At 46.6% G+C, this 22,365-nt stretch overlaps 1 protein-coding gene across 5 annotated transcripts in view; it reads left to right on the plus strand.

Annotated features, from left to right (window-relative positions):
* LOC133495157 (adenosine kinase-like) overlaps positions 1-22,365 on the plus strand; it is an 83,396-nt gene that overhangs the window by 56,831 nt on the left and 4,200 nt on the right. For 2 of the 5 annotated variants that reach the window (XM_061809444.1, XM_061809443.1), the window contains exons 7-9: positions 8,293-8,463; positions 16,161-16,196; positions 18,807-18,921. In XM_061809444.1, coding sequence (XP_061665428.1) covers positions 8,293-8,463; positions 16,161-16,196; positions 18,807-18,921 — 322 coding nt within the window. Of the gene's footprint in view, positions 1-2,824; positions 4,006-5,223; positions 5,479-8,292; positions 8,464-16,160; positions 16,197-18,806; positions 18,922-22,365 lie in introns of those variants that run through there. The other 3 variants (XR_009793499.1, XM_061809446.1, XM_061809447.1) reach the window with 3 other exon arrangements.

The following is a 22,365-nucleotide window of genomic DNA, read 5'->3' on the forward strand; positions in this document are numbered from 1 at the left end:
TACTGCATTTTGATGTTGTCCTGATGGCGGTACTTTCAGATTTCTGAAGTATTTCTGAGCGCCGGAGAACCGTGCGACTCCGCAGGCCGAAGCCCGACCCGCAACCTCGCCGCCCGCGTTTCTCTCCGTCAGTTACGAATAACCGCGACGCGATTCCGTTGACCGCGCGTCGTACGTGGCGACCCCCTGCGCCTTCCTCGTGATGTATAATGCTTTTAAGCGACCCCGCCCCCGGTTGTGAGTGTTTGCGCTCGTCCTGGCCCAATACCAAAAAGGCTCTGTGCTGGATCAAATCCCACCCCCCCTTCCATCGATCAGACTTGTTTACTTACTCCGACGTGGCTTCTGCCGCAATTAGAAGGCAACCTTGCGCCTCCTCGCTCCTCACAGCATCTTTTCTCGGGGGGTATTTTTCTCCTTAAGTGGCCAAGCTCAAATTGTAGGCCAGGTTAACAAAACCTCTTCAGTGTTTGTTTGTTTTTTAACTATAGCAAGCTTTGTCTTGTGCCAGTCATTTCAAGGGGATTATTTATTTGAAATTAATGCAACAAAATACCACTGTCACAAATTTGAAAACTCTTCTATCTAGCATAAAATAATACACATAATAATCATGTAAAAATATTGCTTTAGAACCTACTCGTGGCACCTTTGAGCCAAGCAACACTGTTGAACAGATTTAGTCAAGCCATTGCCATGTCTAATCAGAAAAAAATGTTTTACCGCCATCTTGTGGCATCTATAGGCTTCAATTGAAGAATTTTTACTCCTCCTGGTCAAGTAAATTTTTTTATGATTAGCCCTAGCGGAGCAGTATGGATTGTAGAGGTGGTACAAAATATTTATCGTATGTCCTATCGTATATTTGTTCATTTTCATGGTCCAGTACTACCAGGTACCTAGATGTAGGCCACAAAAATTGATATCAAGATGCACGGTACGAAATTGATACTAGACGTCTTGCGTAAAAAGACAAAGATATTATTATCGTTATCATTTCTTTTCAGGTACAAAACTAAAAATATCAATATCGAGGTGTATAATTATATATAGTATCAATACTCGTTGTGGGACAAAAAAATCGATATCAAGATGGATCGTTAACCGTCGGTATCGTTAGCAGTGTTTTGTTTCTAAATTGATGTCAATGTCATTGTACATATCTGTAGTGCTATGAGATATTAGTATTGTTTCAATGTTGTGTTATACAAAAAAAAAAAAAAGAATTTCAAAGGTGTTTATGTCCGTAATTAAAAACAGGTGTTTTGAAGACGGTTGCGAGCGCGCGCGACGATCCGGCTTCAGCGACTTTGGCGCGGCAGCCCGACGCCTCCAAGCCGACGGTCCCGCGACCCGCCGCTCGATGGCTAATTTTCCTTGGCCCGGACGCCGCTCTCGGGTCGGGAGGGAACGGCTGAGCCACAAATATTTGACCGCTCTTGAGGAGGAGAGGAAATATTCCCCCATAAATACAAAAAGTCCTTGAATAAAAAAAAAACCAAAAAACAGAAAACTGAGCCTCATCCGCTCTTGCGCGGAATATTCCAAAAACAATCGGCTCTTAAATAAACAAGCTCCAACTTTTCTCCGCCTGAGAGTTTGTGCACGGTTAAATGTCTCTTTTGCATAATTCCACACCCGCATCGCCTCGGCTTGATGTGATTTAGGGCCCTCCGCTTTCAAGGAAATTGGACTTAGGGTATGAAAGTTCACACTTCTCGCCTGCGGGCGATCGATTCTTTTTTCTTTTTTTTTTCCCGCTTCCCTCTCGCGCTTTCCGCCGCTCGAGTTGCCGCTTGTTGTGAGTGTAAAACACGATGTTAGTGTCGGCGGGGTCGGAAACCTCAGCGTGACTTCTGCGGAATGTAATGATTTTTACAGCGCGTTGCAGGAGATGCACCGCTTTTACCGTGAGCTCATCTTTATAAACAATTTCCAGCTAGGGCCGCAATGACATTATAATAAAGCCTTGATACGTACAGATTGCAGTGCTTGTTACCATTTGGCGCAAAATCAACTTTGTGTTTGAAGAATCCCTACAAATGGACCTGGAGATGGTTGCTAGGTAACCAAATAGCAAAGTTTCTGTCGCCTCTCGTGACTTTTTCTCCGGGTCGATTCATTATGGACGTGGCTTTAAATGTCACCTTGTCCACCACGGGAAGTCACAGTCTTTGAATTTGAGGATGCCTTCCTAACAGATGACGGCATCCGTGAATCCCACTTGGGAGTCTGCAGACAAAGTAGTGCAGTTCAGCTTTAAAGGAAGCTCTGGAAACGGCCGCGAGGAGGTGAAAATGGAAACGTTTTGGATGGGAACGCTGGTCTGCTTATACAGTAGTAGACATCGATAGTGCTCACTCAAGTTGGCGCTGGCTGTGAATTGTCCAATTTGGCGGCCATTGGACAAACTCTCCAGGACAAGTTTGTCTCAGAAGTACGCCTGCAAATGGCAAACCAAAATGGCCGACTTCCTCTCTCCCTTTGATCATGGTTTCTGAAGAAGTCAAATTGTCTTCAGGGGGTGAATTTTCCCAAAAGCCCACCACCACCCGGAATGTAAATTTTCCCTCCTGTGTGTGTGTCTTCTGAGAGTGAGGAACTCCCTCAAAACGGGGCGCACCGACCTCGCCCGTACCCGGACTGGTCGGCCCCCGCGGCGTCGCCCCCTTTCCACGGCACATCCAAATTAGTACACTCAAGAGTTTAAAGGTGGCGGACGTCCATCGGTCATTCGGGTGAGGAAGAGGCCCTCCTTTGTCCAAGCGGCGTCGCACGCGGCCCAGCGCCAATTTCGTGTAACGCGACATTTTTTTCAATCCAGACGCAGACCGTCCGAGCGTATTATTAGTCCCGCGCCGAGTTTGACAGCCTTCGCACAATATTGCGCAAGAGCGCTCGCCTCACCTTCTCCCGCTGCGTCAACGTAATCTGCCAGACGGGGAGAGTATTTGCGAGGAGGGGGCAGCGCGGCGCGACTACATTTCAAGGTGGGTGGAGAAACGTGTATCAAATTAACTCTTTGGGGCCTCCGAGCAATCACGGCTTTGTTGTTTTAGGCTCTCGGGCGACGCCAAACCGGATTGGACGGCTCGGCCAATTACCTGTAATTTTCCGTGCGGCCGCCAACACTGGACCACTGTCTGCCCGCCGCTCCCGTCGCGGCGTTCGACCTCACGTGACCCCCGCGGACTCCTTGGCATCCGTGGCGGTTAGCGCCTTTTGGAAATGTCCACTGAAAGTCGAAACCCGGGGGCAGTTATTCACTCCACCGCGCGCGCATTTTCCACCATCGATGTCAAGTGATTTAACGGCCGCCATTTTGTTCCATCCTTATCCTCGATACGCACCGCAGGGCTTATAATACCGTGCGTATTAGCGGTGATATTTGCTTACCGCCCCAATTATCCATAGTCTACCATGTGATCTAACAACGATATGCTTCAAAGGGACATTATTTAATTTTTCATTTACTGTAAATATGTTTAGATGTGTATGAATAGAATACAAAAGCATTGATATTGATACACATCACGATATTGGTACTTTGTCCCTTACCTATTATGGATATTGCAAATGCTAATGACAAATATGGATATCTTTCCCATTCCCCGTATCAATATTGTATCGGTACTGTAATTTTAACTCTCATGATATGAAACATACAGTAAGTAGTGATGTCTGTACTTATTTCCATCCCTTATTAAAAAAAAACCAAACAAACTCAACAATGTACACATTGATATTGAAAGTGTTCCCCCCCGAGTATCGATATTGGACTACAAGACATGATAATAGGATATATGCCGATGTCAATATTTTTGTTTTTGACATATCATTATTGTACCAGGAAAGCCAGCAACACGATACACCTTGGTATTGATATTACACGACCCCATATATAGATACTGAACTGAGCTCTTGATAATATTATCCATAGCGCGATCAATATTTTAGTCCGGCACGTTGTCATTGTACTGTGAAATCTAAGAATAGGACACATATTGTACCCCCCAAAGTATTCTTCCAACAATATAGCTGTTTTGCCCTGTCCCGAGTACGGCTACTGTACCGAGAGAGCTCGCAATACAGTATCGGCATTGATATTCTCCCCCCCCCCCCCCTCGTACCGATACTGGATTGTGAGCTGGAATGATACGAAATATGACTAGATGTGATATTTTGTCCCATTGTGTGACTTTTCTTCTTGAGGGAGAGCAAACCACTGGCATTGAAACGCTTATCAAGTGCCACGTGGCGCACAAGCAAGATGGAGAAACGCGTACGTGAGTCCGTTTTTCAAGCCGTCTCGTCCCGGGCTGCCCACGTTCTTGAAACGATCCGAGTGATCATTTTAGCCTTTTGCACTCTTACGGGGGGGATCATAGATTGGGGTATATTTAGCGTTTATCAAAATAAACCTGACCACGTCCGTCCGGTCATCATTTGCGCGCCTCTTTTTGGGAAAAATAGAAAGAAGGCAGTTTGTTCGCGACGTCCGCCCAGGTTGTTGGATCCCAATTGCGTCGCCCGCGGAGATGCGGGCTAAAAACGCGGCCCACCCGTACGTCTTCCGCTACGATTGGCTCCCCGCTACGCTAAGCTCCCCTTTGGCGGCGGCGGCGGCGGATCTGATAAACCGCAGCAGAACGCGACACCTGGATGGGAGCCGGGAACCGAGACCCGGAGGGAGATTTTATCGCTGAGTGCCAAAACGCACATCAAACGCTCCTCGCCGGAAAAGGCGACCTTTACTCTCTTGATACTGGGGGGGCCGCACAATATCACTAGCGTCAATATTGTACAGTATATATAGAGACAAAACTGTACCGCTCGCCGTGTTTATTTACTGAACCTGTACGGGTGAATATAAATAAACGGACAAACAAATAAATAGATGCTGTGTAGTCGGGGGCATGGAGTGAAGAGCAAAAATTTGCTCCCCCAAAAATATTCGAAAGAACCGCAGATTTGATCTTTTTAATTTTAAAACTATTTTTCCTATCGGTCCATTAATTGAAGAAATCCAGTATCGGCACAACACAATCGGTGCGGTTCGGCTTTTTGCCAAGGTGATGCTCAATATACAGTAAATCTCAGCAGGCTATGAAATTGACATTGAACTTTTAGTGGAGGGGAGGGCGATTAAAAATCTTATTTTGCCTGCAGTGCCTTTCTTAAAATAGATTTTTTTTTTTTTTTTTTTTCCCCGCCACGCTTCAGGCATCCACTTGTATCTTAAGTTGGGTGACACGTTACGATCCATCACCGCCAACCACCCAGCAAGCAGAGACACACACGACGATGCTGTGACGAAAATCTTCCATCAATCCTTTTTCTTGCCGATTTTGCTGAGGTCTGAGCCGGCCGACTCTGACAAACAACAGTCCAGACTCTCGTACGTACCGGAATCCAAACGGTTGTTTCAACTGAGCGAAAAGAAGACGAGCTCGACGTCGCGCTTTCCGGAAAAGAAGACAAACGGTTGCTTTTGCGCTCTCCGGTAAGAGACGTGCACTTTCTGGAAAAGACATCCGTTGTCAGATTTCCTTGAAAGAAGACAAACTATTTATTGCAATTAAATTGAGGTTGCCCTTCCCTAAAAAGAAAAGCAAATATTAACGTTACTTTCTCATCTTTCCAGGAACGTGTATTAATGTTGGATTTTCCCATCTGCATTTTTGGATGTTGTACTTTCCTTTAAAAAAAAAAAAACCGGATTATTTGACTTTTCCCTCCCCCCAAAAAAAGACAAACTCGAGTTTGCACTTTCCTAAAAAGAAGACAAACCATTGATTTTTGCAGTTTCCTCAAAAGAAAGCAAACTATTGCTCTATCCCGCCGCCGCCTGTGTAAGCCAAGTAACCCCCGTGGATCCCGCGCCCGCCTCACCGCAACCGCTAAAGACTTTCCCGTCTTCTGTTTTGCCGGTGCAAACTGGAATTTGACTTGGCGCCCGTCCCGACGCCGCTCGACTGGCAACTCGCGGGACTTTTAGGAACGCGACTCCTGCGCCTCTTCCCTTGATTGGAAAGGCAGACGACAAACTGGGTCCTCGCTGCTCCCTGACAACTTTCCACCGTTGCCGTTTGGGCTTTGACCATTGAAATGTTAAGTTAAGAAGAGTCTCCGCGGAGGAACTTTATGCCGTTATGACATTTTGATTTGAGCTACCGAGACCGTTTTGGGTCGGGATGGCCTTGAAAGGTCACCGAGTGGGGGACCCCGGAAGGTGTGACGAACCTTTTTTTACTTTGTTGCCCTTAATTCGAAATCAATCCCTTTAGTGTTGAATATGCGTTTTAAAGGAAACCTGGCACATTCTACAATATGTATATATATATATATATATTATCCCAAGGACACACTTTTGCCACTGTTTTCTCTTGCAAGTGTGAGCGGCTGTCTTCTCTTCTGTTGGGCCGGCGGTAATTTCAGGTTTTGTTGCCGTGACAACCTGGGTCAAAACCGATGACAGCACTACTTGCATCAGCATAGGCCAAAAAGAATATTCTCTCTTGATGATGCGCAGAAGGAAGACCGCCAGTCGATGTTACACTTTACTACAACAACAACACGATTGTTACAGACAAACTCACGATGTTGCGCATTCCTTGAGGAAAATGAAATCATGAAAGATCCTTCAAATGCAGCTGCTAATTGTTCCTCTTTCGGGCATCAGTTCGCGTATTTCCACTGGTGACTTCTGGACGCCGGTTCCGGCGCTTTTGGAAGTTGGCCGCGCCTCAGGATATTGGAGCGAGTCCTCGGGGTCCTTTGATCGGCGGCGGGTTTATTTGGAAGCGCTCGCGTCAGAGGACAATCTCCGGCCGACGCGGCGTTGGCACGTGGCTAGAGGAAAATGTCGAGGTCGCCGATGGGCCATTAGCTTCCCGCCCTCTGTGTTCTTTTTTGCCCTCGGCCAGACGCCGCCCGCGACACGGCTTCACTCAAGTGCGGCCGTTCTCAAAGTGGCTGCGCCGTCGCACCTCGTACGTTGAATGAAGTGCTTGGCTTTTGGCCTGATGTCATCGCGCTTTAATGAGCGCCGGGGAAAGTAGCCCGATTAAAAGGATCATCTGAAACTCTTCCTTTTTCTTGTGTGTGTTTTTTATGCCGCCCTACTGGTTTTCCAGAGGCAGCTCATTGCTGGAAAACGAGGTTAAGCAGATCAGTATCAAAGGCCAGCAGCTTTTCTGTGCGACCCGTGTCGAGTTTCCGCCAGAAACCCGAAGGTGTTTTCTTACCCGATTTGTATTCATTCACACAATGGCCAACCGTGGCTCTCTTGTTTCCGAGTAAGGGGAGTCCAGACCGGACTTTTGTTCACCCATCATCAGATACCGGCGTGTTGTTTCCCCAACCGCGGGGTTTGTTCTAAATTGACCACCACCACCCCCTACCCCCTGCCCGCTCGCCCATTGTCTTTCTTCCCCTTCTCTGTGCTTTCAAAATACTTGTTTGGATGTTATTAATTCTGTCAGTTTCAAAATCTTTGGGTCGGTCAGATCGTGTTACGTCCTTCCGTATGTAACCGTGAGTGATGCCTTCAAATTTGTTTGCCCGGGGGGGACATTTCAAAGTTGAAGCACCAGTTTGATGACTAGCTAGCTACCAGTCGCAGAAAATCCGAATCCTCCAAAAAGTTTTTCGATACCTGGAAATTTTGGACACCTCTATTGCAAGAAGCTATCGAAGCAGTCCCGTCATCACTCAGCCATCGGGGAAAACGGACCAAATAAGCTCTGAATCAAAGTCTTTGTTCACAAAAGTTGATAGTCTGACATTTGGATGTTCTTAAAGTCGTACAATTAAAAGTTCAGCCGACGTTTTTTTGCAAGCAGAGATTTGCTAGCGGCACAATCTACGTCATCACTCATTGGCGGGCGAAACCAGATGGATTCAAACGTACGACCCGCTCGTAGAAGATCAGAATCAAAGTGCCGAGTTCAGAAAGTGTTGAGAACATCGATAACACCGGCCGAGAATCCTGTCAAAACAGCGGCAATAGGGATGAAAACAGGAAGAAGCAACCTTACCAAAAAAAAAAAAAAAGTCAATAAATCATTGCTCAGACGTCCTGTTTTTCCCTGTGATCGAAAACTCTTACACAATTGTTCTCATTTTTGGTTAATTCGAATTTCCGAGTACGTCTTCGGCGATAACGGATTCCTTTTCCCGGTGAAAAGTGGCGGCCACGAAACAAAGAAAAAGGAAGAAACAAACCAACAGATCTCCAGGTTGACTCGTTTGAAATTTTTCTTTGTGTTTCCTGCGGTCTGATTTCGGCAGGGTTTTTTCCTGACGGTGTCCCCGCCGTCCATGCTGAAGGTGGCCAAGCACGCGTCGCAAAACGACAAACTCTTCTGCATGAACCTGTCGGCGCCTTTCATCTGCCAGTTTTTCAACGGCGCCATGATGGACATCATGCCTTACGTGGACATCCTGTTTGGCAACGAAACGGTAAGTCGCCTTCGACCGTCAAGTTTCAAGCCAGTCCCAAGTTCCGATGGGCAAATTCAAATCCGGGCTGGAGCGTGTGCAGTCGACTTCTACACGGCTGGAACCCCCCCCCCCCAGTGATTTATGGCTTCCTTCAGCATTTTGCGTCGTGCCTCTTTCCTTAATTGCGCTGAGGAATGGTTCCGCCCCCCCAACATCCCCCCCCCCCCCCCCACCGCCGAACCGCGCCGCGCGCGTGTTTTGCAAACACGGCGTGTTTTTTTGCGTCTGTGGCTACTGTAACCGCTCGCCTCGAGACGTTTTTCCTCCCACCTCCAGTCATTATTGACTTTAATGATTCGGGATAATTGCGTGTTTGCCGACGGATTAACGTCGGAAAAGTCTGTCAGGACTCGTTCGCTGGAAAGCGAAATAAGAGCAAACGGCGGCAAACAGAGCGGATATTCAGTCGTCGAAGCGCCTGGAGCGGAGAGCGACGCGGACGCCTCCCTCGTATCTGTCCGCTAGCGTTTTGACTGCCGGGGTGGGGTGGGGGGTGGGGCGGGCCGGGGGTTGTGCGGCCCCTGCGGTCGCACGTCGCCCACTTTGATGAGCGAAGCGATACTTGTAGGGACGACTTCACTCGATGTTGCACTTCCCACAGGCGAAAACAAACTATTGATTTTGCACTTTTGGAAAAAAAATAGCTAAATATTCGAGCCTACAAAAGAATGCTAACTACTGACATAACCATGTCGGTTAAGCATTTAATTGACGGGACAAAGTAAATGAGATTACGGAGACACGATTGGACCATTAAATGATTAAACGTGATGGTGAGCGTGTTTGTGGAGCTAATTAACGCGAGTGCAAAGTGACTAATGTGCAAATAAATGGGAGCGAGCAGGACCGCATGACTTGCGACGTCGTGAGCGGCGCCGCCGCCTTGTTGGATTGGCTAACGTCGCGCAATAACCCGACTTTAATTGACTCCTCCCGCCTTGTCCTTTTAACTACCTGACACAGAAACAACCATCGATTCCATTTTTTTTTTTTTTTAATGGCGGCAATTATACGGCCCCCGACGAGAGAACTGATTACCGGCTCTTTCACCGATAAAATTGGTCGCGCTCGCTTTACCTACGCGCTCTCTTAAGTGTGGGAGATAAAGAAGCGGGCCAGCGGGGACGATGGAACCGTTAGCCTTGGCTTTGCGTTGCCGTATTTAAGAGGAACCCAACGATCGTTACAGAATTAATCTCCCTGACTGATTGGACCTTTAAGTCTTGGCGCCATTCATCGACACGCACATGTACATCCTCTTTTTGCGGCTGTATTGAAAAGCGGAAGCGCTCGTTTACCAAAACAGTTTTTAAATTTGTTCCCCGTTATCTGATGCCTATCATTTGAATCTTCTGTAAATGTGGTCAAATGTCATCCCGAAAGAGCCAAAGTGCGATTGGCTGGGCGACCAGTTCAGGGTGTACCCCGACTCCTGCCCGATGACAGCTGGGATAGGCCCCGGCACTCCCGCGACCCTTGTGAGGATAAGGGGCTAAGAAGATGGATGGATGAACCCTAAAGACGATTTTTATTTTATAACTTCGCCAAGTCACGTTGAACATTCGAGTGTACCTTCAAACTGCAAAACCATATGAATTTGAGTAAATAAGAGCATCCATCCATCCATTTTCCTTGCCGCTTATCCTGACGAGGGTCGCGGGGAGTGCAGGAAGCCTATCCCAGCTGTCAAACGGGCAGGAGGCGGGGCACACCCTGAACTGGTCGCCCAGCCAATCGCAGGGCACATAGAGACAAACAGCCGCACTCACGATCACACCTTGGGGCAATTTAGAGTGTCCAATCAATGTTGCGTGTTTTTGGGATGTGGGAGAAGACGCAAACTCCACAAGGCGGGGCCGGGACTGAACCCGGGACCTCAGAACTGTAAAGCCAACGCTCTACCAGCGGATCCACCGTGCTCAAGCTAATAAGAAATATGGAAAACAAAATGTATTCGTGACCGTCGCCCCTTCACAGCTTCTGAACATGATATCGCACCCGGTACCGTAGGAAACCTCTTGCGGGCCTACTTATCGGTCTCGTCTCTTTGCAACTGACCACACGTTCGGAGGCCATCGTCATTCCAAGCTGTCCCCTTCACAGCTGAGCCGCAACAGAAGCAAAAACTCTCCACAGTCCGTGCGGGTGGACGGGACACTGAATCGGCAGACCGATCGCGGGAGCCCCCCGCTTTGACGCGGGCCAGTCCGCTTTGAATTGAAGCGGCACCTCTCGGTTCTCCGCGATGACTCACCCGACCGGAGAACCGCTGACCTTGGCTGCGACGAACACTTGCGGAGCCGGATGAGTCACCGAGCATATTCGTCTTGTTGATTTTGTCCACGTGGGAGAACAAAGGAAACTGCGACTTTTTGGAATTTCAGACCTGGGAGAAGAAGAATGGAGCGGCGCTCTCACAAGTTGGAGTCGCGTCCAAGGATCTCGGCGAGGTGGCTGTGGAGTGTCCGCTGGGACTTTGGCTCGTTTGAAGCAAACTCAACTTGGAACTTGGAACTTGGAATTTGGAATTTTCACATCCTCAACATGGAGAAAGTGCCGTGCGTGGCGCTCGGCAGTTGGAGTTCCTGCGAAAGTCTGGCGATTGGATTGACAGGAGGTTTGCGTTGTTTCGAGCAAAAACGATTGGGATTTCGACCCTCTGGAATGTTCAACTCCGAACGGGGAAAAGTGCCGTCCCGCTCTCGTAACTTGGATCAATTGATCGTCATTGACGATTCGGTTTTTGGGTAAAAACCATCTGGGAATGAGGACACTTGAGACCCTCCGCATGAAAAAGTGCAGTGTTGCTCTCATTACACGGAGTCTGGCAGCCGTTTGAGTTTTTGGGGTGGGGCGGGGCGGGTTACCGTGACAACTGCGAATTTTGACTTTTCAGACTCTCAACAAGGAAACTCTCCTAACTTTGAGATGAGATGGTTTGCTTTTTGCTTTTAGACAAAAGGGAAGGAGGGATTTGGACCTTCCAGAAGAGGAACCGCTTCCTTCGTGAAGAAAACCTGCAACGCCACCAAGCTCGTAACTTTCGGTTCCCGCTGAAATATGAGATTGCAATTGAATACTTTTTTTGGGCTGCAATATTCGCGTTTCAGACCCTCGTAAGGCGACATTTGTTTGCTTTGCCTCGTTTGGACTTTATTGCAACTCGGGGGAGATGAGCTCGATTGACTGTTTCTTGTTCTAGTGGCAAGACAAAAGTAAAATCATGCTTTGAATTTTGTTGGAGCTAGTTAAGAGCAAACAAATCTGTGAATCTCATCATTTCGGGGCCCTCACAACGTGGACTTCCTACTGAAATATTGAAAGTCGTTGAGGTTGGAGTGAGTTTCTTTGACTTGGCCTCGTTTGAAGCAAAGCCTCAAACAGAGAAACTGGAGTCCCCCCGGCATGGTCTTGCTCGTACACTTACAAAAAAGTATTTACAGGGAAATACCGCAACGGCGCGGACCGACATTGGTGTTTTTCTTGGGACACCCGGTGGGCTTTCCAAGATACCCCTGCAGTCCTAATTACCGCTGCTCAGGGTTTGGCCACTTGCTCCCGTAATCCTCTTATCCTCACAGAGTTGGCGGGAGCGCAGTCCTTTGTCTCCCCGTGATTGTGTTTCCCAGCTTTTTTGGCAGCCGCGTCTCAGGGCTTCGCCGTCTTTGCCGCGCTTGGGAGAAAACTGGCAAGCCGTCGAAAGCGCAATCGACGTGCACCATCTCCCTGATATTACGGGGGGCCGTAATCCCGTTCAAAAAGTTGGTGCGCTTCAGGCGGGTTACGTAGAAGAGCGGAAGTCACCAAAGTTGCTGCTGAATCCCTCACAGTTGAGCAGCGTCCGTCCGTCCAGTACCGCCGGTTGCAATTTGAGTGAAATCGATCAGTTGATCTTTGCGGGAAACGAGAACTGCAACTGGCGCAAAACGTTGCACCCCAACGCCGGCACTTGAACCAGAAGCGATCGGTTCAAATCTTGAGAACTTTTGAAAGACCCCTGGAAATGGAAATGATTCCCCAAAATGGCCTCTTTCAACCAAATCGGTCGACATGTTGCGTCTTTTTTGTCACTGTCGTGCGACGACATGACGACCCTTTTCCTGGGTCTAGGTGATGAAATTTCACGTCGCTGGCTGGGGGGGGGGCGAGATTCTTCTGCAAAGACCACCACCAAAAGTCATTTTTCAGAGCACCTTGAATACGACTTTAAACTGAAATGGCAGACGCGGGTTTGTGCGTTTCCTGTCCTGAAGTAAAACTGGCTTTGGGTACTGATTAATTCCCAAAACGTCCCAAAAAGTGCGCTTTCCTCCTCCAGAGACAGCGCTCGGCCTTTCCCGGTGTTCATGACTAGACCGGCAGACGTCGTAAAAGACGACGCGGGCTATCGGATGTCGGCGGACTTCCTTGAGGCAGCTAACGGCTACTGAGGCGACACGCGCGATCGAGGCCGTCGGCAGACCGAGGTTAACGCCTCCCCCCTGTCGACCTCCCTTTATGCGCGCGTTTGCGGTTGTTTAACGTCACCCGCCGCTGCCCTTGTGGGAGTCGGGCGGACGGAGATGGATGGCGAGCGAGGCCGCCGCCGGAGGGGAGTTACGGGGCAAGGGCACACGAAAGCCCAGGTCCGTTTTCAAAAATGGAAGCCTCCCGTTCCAGCGAGTTCTACTAAAGAGAGAAATATCCCGGCAAATTGACTTTTGAATATTTGTTTTGCCCGTTTCACCTTAATGGCACGCATTTTTTTGCAGGTGGCGGTTGCTACGACGCCGCCGTGAGTAAACAAAACATTCTGTCATTTGGCATTTTGTCGGTCTCAGCTGTCGACGCATTTTTGTTTGTCGGCGTTGTGCGCCGCTCCGGTACGCTCGTCAGGTGTAGTTCTGTAGCTCGCTGATGAAATATTGCACCCGCCCGTGATATTGCAATACAATCTCTATGTCGGATAATGTTGCTTTGATGAAAATATACCGTAGAAATGTTATCAAGACATCTGGGAACTGTTTCAAACTCTGATATTTGTCTTCTTGTAAAAAAAAAAAAAAAAAAAGGAACTGAAATTATGTATTGTAAGGCTTTTTTTTAAAATGTTGTGTGTATTTTAATGACGGAGAATAATATTAATTTTACTTTTTAAAGCAATATGATTGTGATTTTTTTTTTTTTTTTTTTGGTTTGCGGCCATCGTACGTCATGGTGTCACTTAGCTGTTGAGCGCTCCATCCATCCTATTTTCTGAGCTTCTTATCCTCACGAGGGTCGCGGGGAGCGCTGGAGCCGATCCTAGCTGTAATCGTGCAGGAGGCGGGGTACACCCTGAACTCAATCACACCTACGGGCAATTTGGTGTCGCCAATGAATGTGGCATGTTTTTGGGGATGTGGGAGGAAACCCGAGTGCCCGGAGAAAACCCACGCAGCCACGGGGAGAACATGCAAACTTTGCACAGGCAGGTCCGGGATTTGAACCCCGTTCCTCAGACCTGTGAGGCCAGGGCGGAAAGAGGACGGCGATCGGCGCCGTTTCCTCCGAAGGAGTTCAAACAGCCGCCAGCCCGTCTGTCCGCCGCTCCACCCGCGGACGCCGTGTCAACTACAAATTCCATTTCTGGGAAAAGCTCAGGCTAGCTCGCTCCAGCAAATTTCTTCCCCTGCGGCCTTTTCAACCTTTTTCAGCTTATCAACTTTTATTAACCTTCACACTGAGTGCCGCGCTTTGATTCGCCGCCTTTGGGAAAAGGCTGCAATTGGATTCCGAGTCTGTTCGGGTCTGGCTGCGGCCGAGGCCCAGGTGACAAAAATAACAAATGAACGCTTTCTCCTGCACGGTGCCCACAGTCTCCTCTGGGATCAAATCTGTATCCGTGTTGGGGCGACGAAATACAGGAGATTGATGGCCTCCCTCAGCATGTCTCATTCCACTTTGCACACGTGGCCCTTAGTCTCCTCTTGGATAAAAATGTTATCTTGCCATCCAGACCTCCTGGTGAAGTCAAATACAGGTGACCCTTGTTCTTGCTCATTGTTACTGTTTAGGTTAGCGTGTCTCATTCTGTTTTCTTGCAGTGGCCCTTAGTCTCAATTTGGATAATTCTTTTTTTTTTTTTTTTCCCACGTACAGTAGCTCCTGTAATAATAGAACCTACTGAAGTATCCTTTGACCATGTCATTGGCGTCTTTTGCTAAAGTTTCCCGTACTTAGTGGTGGGGGGAAAAAAAAAAAAAAAGTCATATCAACACGAAAAGTGCTCTCGTTTTGTCTCGGCTTGAAATTGCCGACTGTAGCTTATTAGCTTAAGCGCTCGCTCTAAAAATACCTCTTTGACTGTTTAATCCTCTGACAGCGGCGGCGCACATTCTGACGGCTTTTTAGCAACTACGGCTGCACGCCGCCCTTCTTCGCCCCCACTCCCGCCCATTGGCCAAAAGCATGTTTTGGCGTTATTTTTCCATCTTTCGCCAGCAACTCGACTGTTTTTTTTTTGTTTTGTTGTTGTTTTTTTTTGGCCCCCACCGCTCTCTCTTTGCGGGCCCAGATGTCACTTGAAGTAGTCGGCATTGTGGCGACAGCTGCGGCGGCACACGGCGCGTCATTGCAAAGCTGTCGAGCGCAACATCCCAAAACAGATCATGTCACATGTAAAACACACACACGCGCACACACACACACACACACTAAGGCCATCAAATATTGACGCGTTGGGCCACTGAATTGGAATCTGGTATTTATGGCCCATTATGTCAGTTTTACGACTCCCGATGTAGCTTTAATAGTTGCAACTTTACATAATTATTTGCGCTCATCACCCACAATATTAGATTGTTGGGGAAATGTAATGAATGAATGAGTTTGTAAGATGTTGGTCATGAGTATGTCAAAATATTACATACACTAGTGGAAAACTAAATGTGTATATTATAATCTTTTCCATTATCATCTTGGATATTTCCAATTCTACAGCTATCCAGTTTTTATTTTTTTATTTCCCTTTTTTTTGCATTAATACACAGTATGTGCAGTGCAACTGCAAATAAATACAATTATCAATGCATTTTCTTTTTGCATCTTTATTTTTTTTCCATTTCTGATTTGAATTTATTTTGGTTTTATTGATTTAAAAATGCATTTTATGCATAGAATTCTCTTGATACGGTCAATTCTTTGCTATTGTATTTTTATATACGTACCACGATCTGGTACTTTTTTTTTTTTTTTACTTTTTACTTGTATTTTTAACCCTTATTTTTTATTATAGTAACTGTAAATAACTCAGTTTGTATTTTTACATTTATGAATTTTTGGTATGTTTTGTAGGTGTTTTTCAATATTTATTCCTTGTGTATTTTTTTCTCAGATTATCACGTTTGTATTTTGTTTAAAAAATGATTTTACAACAAAAATGGGAAGTTTTATTTCAGAATATTTACATTTTTTTCAATTTTTCTTTTTTTTTTTTTTTTGGGGGGGGGGGGGGATACCGTATTTCCAATGTAGTCCACTGAAAGGATCCATTTTCATAGTTATCGAGAGGAGTAAGTACTTTATGTCGTCTTTGTTGCACGCTGGCAACAAGATGAAGCGCATCTCTGTCTGCTTTTGAAGAAGTTTTGTGGTGTGGGGCGCTAACGGCGCCTTTTGTGTTTTCTTGCGCGCAGGAGGCGGCGTCGTTCGGCAAGCAGCTGGGCTTCCAGGTGAGTCGTCCGCAACACGGCCGAGCTTTTCACTTTCGACTGATAATGAAGTTCTTTTTTGGACAGTGATTGATGCGCTCTTCTACTCCGCGGGCCCCGCTGCAGTTGCCATGGCAACCGGGCCGTCGTCATGGTTTCTTTGTTCGGCCGCCACTCTCTCTCTCTCGCTCTCTCACTCGCCCGACACGGCGTCCAGATGCAATTTCTCGAATTTTTTTGCGAGCCGACGCTTCGGCTTTCCTCGCCAAACCCGTCGCCGTGACGTCTCGCGATAGTCCAATTCCAGAAGCGCACGCCAAAGCCGCTTGGGGGTGTTTTGTGTTACTAATATAAGTTTTATTTTTATTGTCATTTCTGAACCGCTGTAAACGACAACAAAATATTCAAGGTGGTTTTATTTTCATATTTTCTGGATTTTTTTCCAGCGGTCGTTTCTTTGTTTTAAATTCAATGAAGTTGAAGTGCTCGTGTGAAAGTTTTCTTTTTTTTTTGTCTTTAATTTAGATTCTCAACTTCTTAAACAGAGGTTAATTTTAATGCCGCTGCAAACAATCAATTTTATATTTTTTCAAATATATTTTTAGTTTTTTCTGTATTAAAACTAAAATAGATTTGTATTTATGGACTTTTACTTCCTGGCTAGGATTGTTGCGGAGCCCGTGTAGGCAGCGGGTCGATTTCAGGTCATTTTTTTTTTTCTTTGATCACGTTCAAGTCATATCAGACTCGCTTTAGGTTCTGGCGCCGTCCGACTCGCTCGAGATCGGCACTTGCGTTGCCTGTTTAGGCTTCAAACGAGTTGAATTAGCTGCATCGGTCCAGTTCTTAACGATGGAAAAGAATAAAATAAAATCAATGTCATTGTTTTTTTTTTTTAGGCTGTTTTGTAAAGTTGGCGTCACCTGCGAATGCCTGTTGGTTCCCCCCCGCCCCGGCTCGGCCGCCCCCTTCAGCAGCGCCTCCGAGCACCTTCAAGCAGAGGCCGGCACCTTTTTTTTTTTTTTTTTTTTTTTAATGTCAGGAACATAAAAGCGAAGGGCGACAATGTGCCGAAGCCTTGTGCGCTTTTGCGTGGGCTGCCCGGAGAGGTGCTTGCGGTTCCGTCCAGTCACGCTGACAAATTGCTTTTTTTTTTCTTCCTCAACCTCGGCCGGCTGGCAAAGGGCCTCCGCATTAACCTCAGCGTTAGCACTTAACTTAGAGCGTCACGCGCGCTTTTCCTCGGCCTCGGCGGACCTCTCGGTGCTGATTAAAGCGCCTTTGGAGGTGGAAAAGCGCGCCGGTCCAACTGGTTTTTGGAGGACGGCGCGAGGCGCCCGGGTTGTCGCCCATCTCCGTGCGCTGATGATAACTTTAATAATAATCATAACTGATTTTCACCGGCGCAATCAAAGGCAACACGAAACGGTTCAGCGTTAAAAACAAACAATTTCAAGAATTTTGTATTGGAGCGTTAAAATAAAAAGAGTGACTGAATATCCCTACAATATTAGTAAATAAAAAAGATCGTGTAAAAATTGGTCATTAAAAGATTTCAATAAAAAGCTGAAAATAAAAAGATGTGGAAAAAAGTTACATTTCAAATTCACTATTTTTATTTAAAATGTGAGTGCCTTGTAACCCGATAACACAAAGCTGAGACTGTTTTTTTTTTTTTAGGCTGTTTTGTAAAGTTGGCGTCACCTGCGAATGCCTGTTGGTTCCCCCCCGCCCCGGCTCGGCCGCCCCCTTCAGCAGCGCCTCCGAGCACCTTCAAGCAGAGGCCGGCACCTTTTTTTTTTTTTTTTTTTTAATGTCAGGAACATAAAAGCGAAGGGCGACAATGTGCCGAAGCCTTGTGCGCTTTTGCGTGGGCTGCCCGGAGAGGTGCTTGCGGTTCCGTCCAGTCACGCTGACAAATTGCTTTTTTTTTTCTTCCTCAACCTCGGCCGGCTGGCAAAGGGCCTCCGCATTAACCTCAGCGTTAGCACTTAACTTAGAGCGTCACGCGCGCTTTTCCTCGGCCTCGGCGGACCTCTCGGTGCTGATTAAAGCGCCTTTGGAGGTGGAAAAGCGCGCCGGTCCAACTGGTTTTTGGAGGACGGCGCGAGGCGCCCGGGTTGTCGCCCATCTCCGTGCGCTGATGATAACTTTAATAATAATCATAACTGATTTTCACCGGCGCAATCAAAGGCAACACGAAACGGTTCAGCGTTAAAAACAAACAATTTCAAGAATTTTGTATTGGAGCGTTAAAATAAAAAGAGTGACTGAATATCCCTACAATATTAGTAAATAAAAAAGATCGTGTAAAAATTGGTCATTAAAAGATTTCAATAAAAAGCTGAAAATAAAAAGATGTGGAAAAAAGTTACATTTCAAATTCACTATTTTTATTTAAAATGTGAGTGCCTTGTAACCCGATAACACAAAGCTGAGACTGTTTTTTTTTTTAATAATTGAAAGAAATTTTATTTTTCATCTTTCACCTTGAGCCACAGACCCCCCCCCCCATCTCCTCTCCCCCTCCTCCCAGCATACGTGATCATTTTCTTGTATTGATCCGCCGCACTTGAAGAATTTCTGCTACTTCGTCTCCCCGTTAAACGGGCCTCGTTTTTTTTTTTACAGACGGACGACATCGGCGAGATCGCCGGGCTGACCCGATCGCTGCCCAAGGACAACCCGGCCAGGCCCAGAGTGGTGGTCTTCACCCAGGGAAAGGACCCCACCGTGGCCACCGTCGGTAAGGCAAAAAGAATGGGGGGGGGGCGCAAATTCCAAATAAAAATACTGACTCAAAATAAAGGTTACTACATTTTACATTTATTCAATTTTGAAGTTGAAAAAAAAAACGTCATAAATTTTTAGATTGAAAATTTTAAATAAGCTGGAAATTTAGAAAATCTCACACATCTTAAACATTTTTTAAATGTCAAAATGTTGAATGAAAATTTGTCACTTTTTTTTTTAAAGAAAATTTGCCTCACCATTTTATAAATTTGAAATTGTCAATATACTAAGTTTGTTTGACTTAATATTTCAAACAAATATGAACATGACAAGATGGGGGGGATGAAAAAAAGTTGATGAAAAAAAAGTGCCTCGATTTTTATTTAAAACTTTATTTGGAATGTGCAGAGGTATCAATCTTCCATGACACAAATATTAGTAACAGCTTTGTCACCACTATTTATCTTCTGTTTACCTTCTTAGCATATTGTTGATTTTTATCATTTTTTTATGAAGAAAATTTGAGCATTTTTCCGAACGTACGCTTCAGTGAAAAAACATCCCTGATCTGGTCCATTTCCCCAGCACTTTAGTGGGTCCGGCAAATTTTCCCGGGGTGCCCGCAGACCCCCGACGCACCGACGGCCCCACTTTTCCACTCGTCCGTCGTCGCAGATGTGCGGCGCCGACGCGGACTCGTCCGACTCGGGCCTCGGCGGCTTTGAAGTGAAGCTCCGGTATTGACGCCAGATGCCCCCCGTCACAAAAAAAAAAAAAAAAAAAGAAAGAAAAGAACAAATCAACACTCAGGCATTGATTTGTGGAGTACTTGCAACTTGGACGCACTCCAGACATTTTCTTGAAGGCTTCTTCGCCTCCTCCGTGCTGCCTTCAAGCCTTCGTTTTCTTCTTCAGGCTTAAAAAAAAAAACTCTGGTTTGAAAGCCTCATTTGAAACGAGTTTGAGTTTGGAAGCCAACCTTGTCTTGGAACCTGTAACCCAAATCAGAACCCCCACCTGAGGCTGGAAACCCGAACTCTCGTGGAAAAGCCTCAGCCCGCTTCAAAACGGAACCCGTCCGTGAACTCGAACGCCGGCACAAAACTTTCATCTTAAACCTTATTGGACACACTAACCCAGGCTTGAAATCGTAAATTGTTGAAACCCGAACCCCGCCGGCTTGCTCAAAACTCCAGAGCCTAACTAGAAACAAGAGCACTGAGACCGAAAACCACCTAAATTGAAACGTCAACACCAAAACATTCAAGCGGCCCAAATAATTCTAATCGGTCAGCTCCCTGAAAGCTAACATGCTAACGCCAAACACCATAGACGGGCTAACAGAAATTCCCATCGATGTCGCGGCAATTGTAAACCTCAAAAAAATTGTTTGTGATTGCGTGCAGAACTTTGGAGCCTTGGAACCTTTTCTCCTTGCTGCACATTTTTAAAAAAAAATAATAATTTTAGTAGCCAGGCAAAGACACCCTGAAGTCAGGATCCCGTCACACGCTGCCCACCCTGGAAACCGCAGGCTCGTTTGCGCCGCACTCTCTTTTTTTTTTTTTGCCACACGTTCTGCTTTTTATTCCATTTTTTCTTTTTTTTTACCAGCATATTTCGCTTTTTATCGTCCGTCTGCCCTTTTCGCTCGGGATAAAAGAAAGGTGAAAGCGACCGTAATCGTCCCGACGACGGGCCGAGGCGTCGTGTCGTGAGAACAAATCGCCTTTCGGGTCTTTACGCGCCGCCCGGTTGGGATTTTGGTTGCGCGAGCGTTACCTGGAAAAAGGAGATCGTCCGAAAAATGCAGACAAAAGCAATCGATCGGCTGAGAAGTGCGGCTGCACCATAAGCCTCCCCATTGAATACATAAATAAATTGTTCTGCCCTTTGTTATTAATAAAAGCAAATGACAATGGCAACTTGTTTTTTCTTTACGGATAACCGGAAAATCACGCTGCTTCTTTTGGGGGGGGGGGGGGGGGGGACACTTTTATCTGAATAGTCGACGATAAGGGTCTAGGATAATATCTGATTTCCCATTTCATCGATTTTTTTTTTTTCCCTCTTTGCGTAGCGAAAAAGCAGATGACAATGACAAGTTGTGTTCCATCACAGATCATAAAATAAAAGAGAAACGTTTCCTCTTGGAAAACGATGTCTCAGGCTGGTCGATGCGGCTTTCGCGACAAAATGTCCTTTTTGCGATTGTAATCGGCGCCCCGCCCTTAAATATAAAAGCGGCAAACAAGCAGGCCACGATTCAAAATTGATATTCCTGGAGTTTTTTTTTTTTTTTTCTGCAGTTTGCTTTATTTGACTGATAGCGAACAAGCTTAGCTCCCTTTTGCACAGAAGTAAAAATATAGAGAGAGTACAGAAAAATGATTTTTTTTTTTATTACAGCAAATGTGGTGAAAAGACAAAAAGTCTTGCATGTAAGCGAAATCCTCGGGAAATAACAATTGAAGCTAATAAAAAGCCGCCTTCATATTTGCGGCCTGCGCTTGGCATTCGCCTTCCACGGCAAACACAACGGCGACGTTATTCCACTCATGTCACTTTCTTAGCGGGAAGCAAACCTGTTAGTCAAGATTTTGTTTATTTATATCGTCATAAATGCCACCACATGGCACCGTCGACCGCGCTTCAGTTTGCAGTCATCTCGTTTGTGAATGAGCTGTCAATCAAAATGTGTCATATCACCAACAAAAGAAAACGTGTGCAATATTCGCACTGACGCACATCGAGACAAACGTCGAATGTTGTTTGTCTGGTCGTGCAGGTTTAAAAAAAAAGGAAAAAAATCATAAAAATCAAGCGACGAGCGTGCAGCTGCCCTTCGCGTCGGTCGTACGTCAGATGCAAGTCGCGTATTCAATGGCGGAACCGTCTCGCTCGCAATTGAATTGGATCCGGGGACAATTACTTGACAAAATCAACAAAACGGCAACGGCGGCGTGACAACCTGATTGCCGCAATTCCAAAATCGCTCATCGCCGGCTAACGAGCCGTGTTGGGATCAATCCGAGCCCGGGGCGGGAAAGTTCTGACGAACGGCGACGGAGGTGTCGCCGTTCGTCGTTGCGGCGCGTAAAGTGCGCGACGGCAGACGCACGGCGTCTTTTAGATGTCACGTACAAAGGCGAACGTGACGAACGCCGCCGAGCGCTTCACAGCCAAATAAATGTCAGCGTAACAACTGAACGGAAAAAAAAAAAAAAGAATTAAAGATTTCCCAGAGGCGGCGCTCTAATAAACTTGACGGCTCATTTTGTTGCCAATTTGTCCTCCTGTTGGGATTTGAGCGTTCGCCAGCTTCGCCTCGACACGTCCTGTTAAAACCGTTTTATAGTGATTAAAGATGGCGGGGGGGGGTGGGGGGGGTCCCTACAGTGAATCCTTGATGATCACGGGGGTACGTTCCACACCCGACCTGTGAAATCCTTTTCCC

Source organism: Syngnathoides biaculeatus, chromosome 22 (assembly GCF_019802595.1).
Source record: "Syngnathoides biaculeatus isolate LvHL_M chromosome 22, ASM1980259v1, whole genome shotgun sequence".
NCBI lineage: Eukaryota > Metazoa > Chordata > Actinopteri > Syngnathiformes > Syngnathidae > Syngnathoides > Syngnathoides biaculeatus.